Source organism: Corvus hawaiiensis, chromosome 4 (assembly GCF_020740725.1).
Source record: "Corvus hawaiiensis isolate bCorHaw1 chromosome 4, bCorHaw1.pri.cur, whole genome shotgun sequence".
In the NCBI taxonomy this organism is placed as follows: domain Eukaryota; kingdom Metazoa; phylum Chordata; class Aves; order Passeriformes; family Corvidae; genus Corvus; species Corvus hawaiiensis.
In genome coordinates, this window is record NC_063216.1 from 5499845 (window position 1) to 5512418 (window position 12574).

The 12574-nt window shown below is 42.5% G+C and overlaps 1 protein-coding gene across 2 annotated transcripts in view; it reads left to right on the forward strand.

Annotated features, from left to right (window-relative positions):
- Nucleotides 1-12574, forward strand: part of BCAT1 (branched chain amino acid transaminase 1) — a 57197-nt gene that overhangs the window by 23585 nt on the left and 21038 nt on the right. Inside the window, exons 3-5 of one of the 2 annotated variants that reach the window (XM_048301144.1) lie at nucleotides 8344-8544; nucleotides 9733-9789; nucleotides 11837-11947. In XM_048301144.1, the coding sequence (XP_048157101.1) occupies nucleotides 8344-8544; nucleotides 9733-9789; nucleotides 11837-11947 (369 nt within the window). The remainder of the gene's footprint in view (nucleotides 1-8343; nucleotides 8545-9732; nucleotides 9790-11836; nucleotides 11948-12574) is intronic. The other variant, XM_048301145.1, reaches the window with a different exon arrangement.

Below are 12574 nucleotides of genomic sequence, written 5' to 3' on the forward strand. Positions count from 1 at the left end.
TGCCTAAATAGAATTGCTTCTTTCTAATCTGAATCCCAGGTGTGTCTACACTGCAGACGTGAAGTGCAGTTGCACAGACAAAGAGGATTTTTAGAGTTGAATTGCCCAAAAGTAACAGTGGGCTTGCGGCAGTGTGTTTTTCACACCAGTGCAATGACTGCATTTAAGCCTGCTCACACTTCCTGATGACCCCACTTAGTTGATTGGAATAGCTGTTACCAAACAGAAATGATTCATAGGACCGAAATACAGTAAGTGTGTCTGGTTTTTATTCCAATGTTAAATAATCTCATCAGCACCTTGGTGGTTTGAATTATATAGAGAGAATCATATTTGAAATGTTTTAGAGAACTTTTTGATAGAAGAGAAACTAAGTGACTGTTCCTTGTAGATCTGAAAATACAAATACCTGGAGTAGAAGAGGTAGACCCCACTAAATTCAAGTAGATTATTTTCTTAAGATTTCCTTAATATCAGGTGGAAAGTTTCCTTAGGATATGTAGGAGCCCCATCCCAGCTTCTTTCTTAGCCTTAAAAACACATCTTTCAAAACTTGTCAGTGGAGAACAGACTAATGAGTAATGGAGAAGAACCCCCCAAACCTAACGATTATAAATGCATGTAATTTTCCTGAAGCAGAAGAAATGGATGAGGCTGTAAAGATTCAAGTAGTTTTACCTGTCTTACAATCCAGATTCCTACAAAGCTGGAAGAAAGGGTCTTTATTAACTTAAATGGTTTCTGGAGCAAATCAGTGGGAAGTTATGCAGACAGCATTTCAGCAACATGGAAAAACTCGTAAAATTTAGCTAGTGCTATTGAAATGAATGATATGTTTTTAGGGCAAAATAAATTTCTTCTATGCTTTCTCTATCATCTAGCCTGATTGTAGCTTTCCAACATCTTTATATCCCTTCTGTTGTGTTTTGAGGGCTTTAGAATATATTCTCAGCTGTGCTGCTGCCCTAGGTGCCCTTTTCACTCCTTTAGGCAAGAATTTTACGTCAATTCCAACCACTTCTCTGTTTTCTTGTCAGAGCAGGTTTACTTCCTGCCTACTGCTCCAGATCAAACATTGCTGCACCAGAGTTGGAGCCTCTGCAGGATCAGGGGAAAGGTTAAAGAAGCCAGCAGTAGGTTATGCTGCCCTCATTTTCTTGTAGAGTGTAGCAGAATTTCATTCTTTGGTTAGACAAATATTTGAGAAGTATCTGTTATGAATAGTTCAGGTTAGATGTCTTGCATAGGATGGACTAGACATAGTCCTTCCAGCCATATTTTCTGCTGTTTCCATGACTGTCTCACAACTGATTCAGAGCCTTGACTCTCTTTTGCTTTGTCATTTGTTTTGTGGTTTATTACCCAATGTACAGCCAACGTGATGCAGTGATTCCAGGCCTCAGTCCAATTACATGTGCTAACATATTCTGAGATTAAGTTTCTGGGAAGCTTTATGTTGAAAGATTTCTGATATTTTTGATATGTTCCCTGGGATCGCAGAAGGATAATTTTTTAAAAATTTTTAATTTTTTTTTTTTTTTTGGTAGTAGTAGTAGGAAAAATAGGCCTTTCTTCCTCCTCAAATCTTATTGCATCTTGGCACACTTTCCATTCTCAAGCCTTAGGCTCTGCTGTAAATTTAAAATAGTATTGATGGTAAAGGGATTATAGGATAGCTTACATGAACGTTAATTTTATACTTACAAGCTGGTAATAGATTTCTAAGAATTTATTTGACTTTCTTACTCTTGTTTTGAGTTGATAGAATTCTGTGTTCTTATTATTGCTACTGTAGACTTTATGATTGTGATAAGAGCTATACAGGGCTCTGTATAGAAAGTGATGGTCTCTGCCCCCAGAACTAGTAGTCTTTTCCGAAGAAGATGGTGATGGGAAAAGAAACAGGGCATGACTGGGAAATGAATGTGGGATCTCCCACTGCTGACGAGCAGAATGACTTTGTGGTGGGTGAGGGGCCTGGCACATGCCTGGTTCTGTGGTGCTTTCTGGGCTGTCTGTGGTGCTTTCTCACCCACCATTGTTTCTGAATTGGCCCAGGCTGACAGTGGTTGTCCATCTTGTCTGCCATGGAGCTGTGGGAGAGCCACGTTGGGCTGTGTGGCGTTTGTGACTGCTGTTCATGTCCTGAGCAGTACTGGATCCTGTCTGCTCCGGGTCGGGGGGAGGTGGCTGCTGCTCAGGATGCCGCCTGGCTGACAGGGCAGGGGCTGCTGGTCTTGGCAGTCTGGGCTGGCCCATGGCTGGGGGACCTGTGGTGTTTTTCAAGCTGTGTGTCTGAGTTTTGTGCTCACTGTTGTCTTTGTGCATCAGATGTGGTCTGTCCCAGGGTGCCTGGAAAGGCTGCTGCTTTTGGACACCAGAGAGCCATGGGAGAGCCTGGATGTTGCCTGACTGGAGGGGCTGGGGCTGACAAGCTCTGTATTGTCAGTGGGGTCTGCAAGAAAAGGCACAGCAGCAGTTCCCAGATGGGAAGCAATGAGTTGCTGCTTGTGAGGACAGTGACAAAGGACAACAAGTGATGGCCTGGCACAGCCCTAGTTCTTAGTCCTTCCTCCCCCAACCCCCGCGGGGAGTTGGAGCTCCCATGCAGAGCACTGGATTGCTGCTTTGGCAGCTAACCCCTCTTCCTCCCTGTGCTCCCTGCCTCCTGGGCAAAGGCATATTCTGGCATGGCAGCAGATCTGCATCTCATCGAACTGCCTGACTGCTTGGTCAGCTCCCATCATGGGGCTCTGCCAGAGAAGGAGGGGGAAGTGTTGATCCCCAGCTGTCCCAGCATCAGGCAGATCCAGGCAGTCCCTGCTCTTGTGTCTGCCCTGTTTTCAGCTTCCCTATGAAGCTGAGGACAAGTTATGGGACAGAAGGTGACCAGGCCTGCCAGGGAATCCCTGGGCTGGCACTGTGCTTGTGCCTGATGTCTCATGAGAACACCAGTGCACAGAGCATGTGGATTGGTTCAGGATGGGATCAAGTTAGCTTTGTGTGGTGCTGAGTTTCGGATTTGTGGCCAAAGCAGCGTGGGTGACATGCCACTGCTTGAGCCACAGCTGAGCAATGAGTGCACAGTGCCGAGGCCTTTTCCGCTCCTCACCCCAGCACCAGTGAGCAGGCTGGGGGACACAGGATGCTGGGAAGGGGATACAGCCAGGACAGGTGACCCTGCTGGGGATAGCCCACTCCTCATTACATCTCAGCAACACAACTGCAAGCTCCTGCTCCTCCTCCTGCACTGGTGAGGCATCAGGTGGCTGGTAGTGTGAGCCATTGTGGCCTTTTGCATCACTTGTTCAGTTTTCTTTTGTTTTCCTAATTCATAGAATCATCAAGGTTGGAAGAGGCTTTAAGATCATCAAATCCAACTGTCAATCCAGCACTATCATTGTAACCCCTAAAGCATATCACCCAGATATTAAACTGTCTTAGCCCGCGAGGTTTGGTCCTATCACCTACTGAGCTGTAATATCCTAAGTGTGTTGAAAACCAAGATCTGTTCAGTGTCCCATCAGCATTCCCAATACCAGTGACATAAAGACCTGCACAAGCTTGGTTCCCCACCCCTGCCCTGTCAAGCTCTCCGCCACAACTCACAACAACCCCAGGCAATACCCCAGGCGTGGGGAAGAGTGGCTGGAAAGCTGAGTGCTGGAAAAGATGAGCGAGCCACAGCCATAAGGACTGAAAGGCAGGAAATCCTCATCCCTGGAGCCTGCTTCAATAGCATTCTGTATAGAGCCAAACTCATTCTCTCCGACTCTTCTCAGCTATGCTTTGTTACCTTTCCCCTTTATAGTAATTCCTTGTGCTTTTTGTAATCTGTGTCCTTCTCAGAATTTGCTCCATTGCTGTTCACAAGTGCAAGGGCAAAGCAAGTTACTTGATTTTGCCTGTGCTTCCCTGTTTGTTATTGCATGAGAAGGCCCTGATCTTTCCTAGAATATGCTTAAAAACTCAGTATAAGATAAAAAATTATTGCAGTTGCTTGTGATCTTGAATTAATCACCTTGACTGGAAGTCAGGGATGTTCATACCCTTTTACTTATTTCATTAGAAGATATTGCAGTCAGTCTCACTGGGTGCATGTTAACATTTTGAGGATCTCTGCTGAAACTTGCTGCTGTTGTTAGGTAACCTGTGAGCTGTTTTATAGCTGAGGCTGCCAGGTGTGTTTTTACACAAGTAAGTGATAGAAATGCGTGGCCTAGCACAGTGTTTAGAAGAGTTTGGGTATGTCAAATGAATTACAGCTGTTACAGCTGCCCAACCTACTGCTTATGGTCTAGGATTTTCAGTGAAAATAACTGCAGCCAAGGATGATTTGGGAAGGCATTGACTTGGTAGAAAGAGTAGGACAAATATGATCTTGCCGTCTGCACCTACCTGAGACAGCTGTGTAGGGTAAGAAAGGTAGGAATGCAATGATGAGAGTAACAGCTCTGGCCAGGGGCTGCTGTCAGCTGCAAATCAACTTAAAGCTATTGCCAAGGCCAGGTAGAGCAAGCATTAAACTGACGGCTCGGCCAGGGGCACCAGGATGTCTTGTCACAGCTTCGGTTAGAATTGACATGGACCAGCATGTCACCTTTAATTTGACCCATCTCATAAGTGAGAAGATCTGTTTTGATCAAATGATGAATTTTAGTTTCAAGAGGTCACAGTCACATTATATCTTCTTTATTTGGGCTGGGTAAAGCTTTGCCCTGAAAGAAGCTGCATTGGAATTAACAGGCACTTTTCAGATGAGGGGGTTCTCAAAAAAAACATCTTTTTGAGCCAGTGGCCCTTTGCAGGTATAATGTTGCCATATAAGCCCTGAAAATCAGCAGTATCCAGCTGGCTTCCCCATCACTCCATTTTGCCTCCCACAGGCAGGGCAATCTGATGCTTCCTATTCCCTTACCAGAGTGTCCTGGGCTGGCATATTGGCACGCACATCTTGTATGTACGTTCCTTTCTGCTGTGACATGGAGATTTTGCAGGCTCGGGACAATGTCTTTATCATTTTACTTCAGGCAACAGGTGCTAAATAACTGCACTCACCGTGTGCCACATCCACTTCTTTTTTTAATCTCTCTTATCCTTTTTGTTCGGCATTTACAGGTTTTCCTTCCAGTTTAATGGTTTTATTAGGCAACAGCGTCAGGAGGTGCTTGAGAGCATGTTGGATAAACAAAGCCAGCAAAACACAAGTCCAGCTGAAAATTCCCCTTTGTGTTGGCAGTACAAACTGTGGAGAGATCTGGATGGGTGCTAATGCCAATCCCTAATGCATCCTTAACATGCTGCTTTCAGGGCTTGGGGAATGTTGGCAAAGGAAAAAAGTAAATTGCTGTTTTTAAAGGTCATAGATGATAGCGGGGTAGCACTGTGATAATCTTTTAATGAGTGATATTAACATAAGAGGCATTGATACTTAATCAGTACCCTGGCATTTGTCACCTGGCTGTGCTCTGCTTCCCTTTTGTGGGTTCTTCTGAGTGATTTCCCTCTTGGTGCTGCTTGAACAAGTGAAGCCCAAAGGGTTTGTGAGCCAGGTGAAGTGTTGTGTAGGGCATCCTACTTCTCAGGGACCCAGAAGAGGCTGAGGGTGCTAGTAATACTTTGTGCAGACCACCCTGTGGTGGGAGTACTCCAAAGATGATCCTCCAACACCTCCTCTCAATGTGTCATCCTTCACAGAAAAAGAAGACCAAATGCATTGCAGCACTTGATGCTGTCTTGACACAAAAAGCATTTAGATTCTGAAAGATTTGGGTGCTTTTGCATGCTGTTAATTTGCACTGCTTGGTAAAAACAGGGAGAAAAAGACATAGTGGATAGAGTCCTAAGAAAGGATATTAAGAAAGTAATGGCCAAAAGAGTGGCTCTCCAGAGATCTTAACAGGATTATAAGAATGAGAAAAATTGCCTCTTTTCCTGTTGGATGATTGTTGCCCTACTGGTCTGTGCAGTTTAGCCTCTCTCTGAGGTCTTACCAAGGGTGTTCCTACTGTTGTTTGAAGGAATTGTTATGGGTCAAGTGGTGTACCTGACATTGTTGACTCAGGCATTGGCACGGTGTCTGGAGGAAAGCTGGTTTCCCCAAATTCTGAAGGAGATGAGAAAGAGCAAGTGGCATCCCTGGTCAGATTGTGCACTTCCAGGAAGCTCTGTGGTCTGGGAACTGTTTCTTTTCTGGATAAGGATCATAGTTTCTTACCTCTCTAGGCTTTCTGCCTTCAAGGGACTCAAACTGAAGTGCAGTGAGTGTATTCACTTGTGGCTGCAGCTTGCTGCTCCCTCTACATATGCTTGTGGGTTTATGAGAAGAGCCAAGTTAAAATTCATTCCCATCCTTAAATAAAAGCTATTTGTTAACCCCAGAAAACTTAACAAACTGTTTTGGAGTGATGCCTTTCAAGCAGTTGTGCTACCACCACTGAGGAAGCAGCAAACAGGCATAAAAGCAGAAATCAGCACACTGATGGGAGTTCTAGGGGAAGAGGCTTCATATGATAATTATGGTCCCCAGGCCAGTTTATTGTAAAGATAATTACCCTAATGAAAGTGACCCGAGATGCAGAAGGCTGGACTCGAGGGAAAGCAGATGATACCACTGGAACAGGGAGTTCTTTAGAAGCTGTGGTTCTGTGCAGAGATAAACACAAAGATATGGTTGTGTTCTACATACTCACTTAAGCCCCACTGACATCCCTGCTCCCATGTAATTGTTTGCTTGAGCTGTCTTGCACTGTGGATAATAGCAAACACTCCTCTGTGGCTTTTATTTTGATCTCTGTCTTCTGTGATACCTTTTTTTTCTAAAGCATGGTAAGAGTGGTAAGAGGTTGCCAGGTAAAATTAGTTTTAGGACATCATTAGGTAGTGCTTCTCCCGTTGGAGCATTCGCTGTCAGAAGAATAAAGGGAAGAGTTAAGAAGAGTAATTGTTGTTTCATCAGATTATGTATTAATTCAACCAGACTAATGCACTGTAATATCTCGACAAGCCCTATAATTGGAGATAGTTGAAACAAGCTTTTAACTATTAATGTGCTCCCGCTCTAAGTTAATTTCACATCTAAGCCATTAAGCAAAAAAAACCCCAACCAAACAACCAAACCTAAACCAAAACAACCAGTCAATAAGAAACAGGTTCATTAAAGGCATCTTGAAAATTAGGTTGTTTAAAGAAGCAGGGGTACACATATTCTTTTTTCAAAAGCTTGAGACCGATTTTGCCTCATTTTGCAAAATGTGCGCAGGGGCTTAGAAGTCCAAGACACTGATATTTCTTGCGGAAGCACCTTTTTACAGCATTTGCAAATCATTTATCACTGTTCTGGATTACCTGTGTTCCAGTCTATTCCATATGCACCCAGCACAGAGGACCAGGATTTCACTTGGGGGTCTGTAATAAGGGACAGTGCTTTCTGACTTACATTAGGAAGGAAAATGGAGCTTTGAATGTGATTCTTTGAATTCTCCCTTGCTTTTGAGCAGCATGGTTTAAATGCTCAGATGGTATAGGAAGAGAAGGGAGAGGGTGAATCAAGGCTCTGCCTGCTTTGTAGCCCTTTCTAGTTGTTCAGCCCCTACCTGTGAATAAAAGGGGAGTGACGTGCCAGAGATCCTGCATTCCTTATTTCCCTGATGTTCTTTCGGATGATTCACACCACAGGGGCTACCATAAAGAAAAATTAACTATCCCAGCCAAAAACAGTACAAACCCCTGTGGTGCATGTCTGCAGCTAGTCATGGCTTACAAGAGAGTCTCTGCAGTCCCTCATGCAGGGAAACATTTAGCCTTCTTTGCTAATGGGTTATTCCTAGGAAGATAAGCGTGTGAATGAGCAAGTTACTGTGACATAAGTAACTTGCTGCCCGCAGGCTCTGATCTCTCACATTGGTTTTATGTATTAAAGGAAAATCAGTGTAACATCTACTTAGTTGTGATGGGGATTAATTTCTGATGATCAGCTTATATTCTGTGGTACAGCAATTGGGTGTTTCTGGAACTTGTACAGGGGTGTTAACCTTACTGTCCAAGAGATTTCATGTGCTAATTTTCTGGTTTTATACCTTGTACTGCTACTTTAACTCAATTCTTAAACAGAATTTCAAAATATGCTACTTCTTGTATAACAGCACTGTGTATATGTTTGTGTGCACTTTATGAATATTTCTCCAGCTACGTAGAGGTTAATTGCCTTTAACCATCATGTCATTAAATATCCCTACAGAGAAAATGTTAAGGCTTGTCTATGTTCACTGATGCAGAATAATTTTAAATCAGTCTGACTTCATTATTTTGATACACTTCATTTTTGTCTCTGTGTTCCTTCAGGCTTCCGACTTGATTATCACCCCAGCTACGACATTCAAGGAAAAACCAGACCCCACTGGTTTGGTATTTGGAACTGTGTTCACTGATAATATGCTGATGATAGAATGGTCCTTGGCTTCAGGATGGGAGAAACCCTATATTAAGCCGCTAGAGAACCTCTCATTACATCCAGCCGCCTCAGCCCTGCATTATGCTATAGAAGTGAGTATTAAATTGATTTGAAAACCACTATTTTATTAACTCTGGAAGACACAACTTTGTAATACAAGGACTATTACTGCCTTAAGTTCATTAGTATTGAGTTACATTTTGTTTTGTTAACTGGTGTTCTTCCAGAATAATTGCATTATTTATAACAGGGTTATGTGTAACACAGAAGCAGCTGTGGCCTGGGGATTAGAGCACACTTAAAAGTCCTGTCCTAGGGAAGGTGAGCTCTTTCTTGTGTGGTGATAAATTTATTTGAAAAACCATTCTCGTTCACTGACAGTGGGTTGGTCCAGTTACTGTCTCTGATGTGGCAGTGCAGGACTTTGTGAGCCTGTGAGAGTCTCAGAGTAGCTTTAATTGGGGGACTGAACATGCACTTCGTGAAAGTGTCTTGAAGCTGATTTAAAGGTTGATAGCTTGGATTGCAGGACAAACTAGATAGGTGCTTGTTTGGGACTCTGAACAAATCCCTCAACCTTGGAACTAGATCTGATGCACTCAGTGTATACAAGTGTCTTTAAGGAGAGAACATACACCAAGGAACTTTGGGAAGTGGAATGTCAAGTCGGAAACCAGCGTGGTTAAAGTTTCTGTGCTTAGCTGATTACTGCCTAAAGCTGCCTTTTGTGCCTTCAGAGCAGCTCTGGCTGTACTCACACCTGTGTGGGAGCCCCAGCAGGGCACAGACCCTGAAATGGAAGCCCACTTCTCCTCCCACTTCTGGGTAGGTGGGAGTGTCTCCACTGAAGTGTGTGGAGTTGCTTGTGCTGCTTTTACTATTTCTTATATTTTTCCTTTTTTCCTTTTTTCCTTTTTAAAAATTTTTTGTATTTTAACCACTGGTATAAGGGAAGCTTTCCCTGCTTGTTGTTCCTGAGCTTCTGCCTTCACCATTTTTATTTTGACTGATTTTTCCCCATCTAGTCACCAAGCCTCCAGAGGTCCTGTGTAAATTACAACAAGACCCCTGTGACCGAGGCTGCAGCTCTTGGTCTGCACTTCTTACTTCTTGTAAGAAACCACGCTGGAGTCCCAAATCTGTATTTCACTCTTAGTAGCATATTGTTTTAATGCTTGGCCTCTGGCCTGGTCTGAAATCATTGCTAATATGAATATGCTCTTATTTTTTTTTTCCATTTTTTTTATTCTTTTACCCGTATTGCATCACGTTTCCTCTAGCCAAGAGGACAGACAGAGGAGAATCTGGTGTCATTGCTGTGGCTCAATGAATACACAGTGGGTATAATAAAAGTGATGAATTTGGCATTCCCTCCCCTTTCTCCTTGCCCTTCATGATGCAGTGTGGTAATCTGGATCTGCTGAACTCCAGATCCAGCTCTCGTGATGTCCAGATGTCAGACAATACTGTTTTCACACCACTGTAGCAACCAACCATCGAGCAACCACAGCAGTTGCTTTCATTAAAGCTGAACATTTCTGGAACACATCACTGTCTCCGTTTTTAATGAGTCAAAGGTTTTACTGAGCTCTGGAAGATTAAAAGCATTTATTTTTAGAGAAAAAGATTTAACATCATGAGAAGGCTTTGTGTTTCAGTAATGATGTGATTTTTACTTCTGTCAAACCATTGATCAAATCTTAATAGTGACGTTCCTCCCTTTTCCCTCTCATTGAAAGTTCTGTGAATGTGTTTGGGAGAAGGGCGAGGGGGGGGGGAAATGTGTTCTGTGATAAGAAAGTAACATTCCAACAATGTGCCATCAGTTAGTAACTGGCCCAGTAAAAATCGTATCACCCAGATGACCAGCTATGCTATCCTTTATTAAAGATTTTTTTTTCTTGTGGCTACAATGTCTACCCTAGGAACAACTTCTTTTTCAAAACTGTGCCAAGGTTTCAGTAAAGTTGGCATTGCCATAGGACTAAGATAAGTTTTGAAGGCAAAAAGTTGTGGGTTCTAATTCTGGTTCTGCTACATAATTGGCACACAGCCTGAGGAAAATTGCTGGGATTCTGCAACCCAATTACAACCCAATTAAAATTTGTCATGTGGAAGGACCTAGCTCTGCCATGAAACTGCATGCAAGCTTTCTAAAGATTGCATTTCACTGATCCTTATGGAAAAATATAATAGAATTTGATAATAGTGAAACCTGAAATATTCTGTTAAAATGACTTATGCACAAATACAGGATTATTTTTTTCCAAATAAAATAATGCCTGTCTAGACTTCCAACCACATAGGATGCAGTTCCAGCCACTTTTTGTGGAACAGTCAGAGGAGGAGAAGCCTGAGAGGCTGACAGCAGTGATGCAGTTAAATTCATAGCACTTACACTGGAATATATTGTATCAAGAAATGCTTTGGAAGATAAATTCTAAGAATCTGAACTGTTGTCTATAAGCATAACTGAGCCTTTTATACTTAATCTAAATAATACCTGTGTATACATGTGTATTAGTGTGAGTTTATATAATACATGTGTTTTCTGTCTATAAGTATAACCAGAAATTACCAATCTGTAACTGAAAATAACTGGATATTTTGTGGGCATGTTTTTTGATGTGGTTTGGAGATGCTGTAAGGCATTTTTCTGGGAGGGCATTGATAGGATAAGGATTTCTGATTGTCAACACCAGTTGTCTGGATCCTGCAGTCCGATGGGGGATAACTATGTTTAAATTTCCTGTGAAGTGTATAGAGAAAATATTTTCATGCACTTTGTCTCTAATGTAAGGCTTCATCACTGTCATTCAGGCTAAACACCATTCCACAGCATAGGGGTAAAAGGGGGAAATAAGTGACCAGTTCCTGCTACAATTACAGCAAGAACTTTAGAAGAGTTCTCTCAATTACCTTATTCTATGCTTCCTAACAAAGATGTGTTTTGGACAGAGCCCTAAAAATAATTAACATGTATTTAATAAAATTCTGTAGATCCCTTATGTAAGTGAAAATGCTGTTTTGACTCAGATATTAGTCAGGATGTGAGGGAATAGTTAAGTCAAACACATGCTACAAATTTTAATTGCTGTAACCAAATTATGAAAAAAGAAAAAAAAAGGTTATCATGAAGTTCCTTGACAGAGAAAGAACTATGAAGTTTGTATTACAAAGATGACCTGCCTACACTTCAGATAAATGTATCTCACAGGAATGTATTGCCAGAATTCACTAGTTAGCATTTTTGTGTTTGCGTACTGTGAGCAGGAAGGTGAAGATTTTATTTCCAAAGGGTGTGTTCTGCTTTTGCACAGATCATCATGGGGTAACATCTCAATTACTACTTGATTTCTTTTCCCTCCTTCTCTGGCCTGGTAGTTGTTCGAAGGGATGAAGGCTTACCGAGGAGTGGATGGCAAGATCCGCCTGTTCCGGCCAGCCCTCAATATGGACAGGATGGCGCGATCAGCACGGAGAACAACTCTGCCAGTACGTACCCAAGGCATCTCTTGCTCCTTAAGTCAGAGCATGTTTTCATTTTCAGAGTGCAAATCTCTAAAGCTTTTCAGTAGTAGTATTTACCAAACGCTCTTAAGTCTTTGGTAGCTCAGTAAAACTCTTGTTAACTGATATTATTAATTGAAGGAAACTGTTTGAATTGCTTATTTTAAAAAAGTCAGAACACTGAGTGCTTTGCTTTCATTGTTGTCTCCCTGCTGCCTTGGATGTACAGAGTGTTTGAGGGATGGGTTCTGTTCTGCAGGTATTTGCATGCAGACAGCTATCTGATTTGCTCTGGTGCTAATGTTCTCCCTTTTCTTCTTTCCACTTCAGTTAAGTTGTTTGGCCTCTTGAGTGCCTTTGGTTTTGGTAATGCCAGTAGCCTAACACTGCTTTTAGCAATTGTACCTTGACCAGTGAACTTCCTCCCAGGCTTTTTAGCTTAATTGCTGTAAGAACTTGGGAACTTTGGGAGACTTGCTGGCCCCTTGGAGTTGTGAACCAAAGCACTCTTCTGTAGAAGAGATGGTGCAGTAACTTGCAGCATGCCTGGCTGAGTTGGCTGCACAGAGAGTTCTCCACATGCTTTGGAGGCAAGAAGAGTCAATGGTTCCT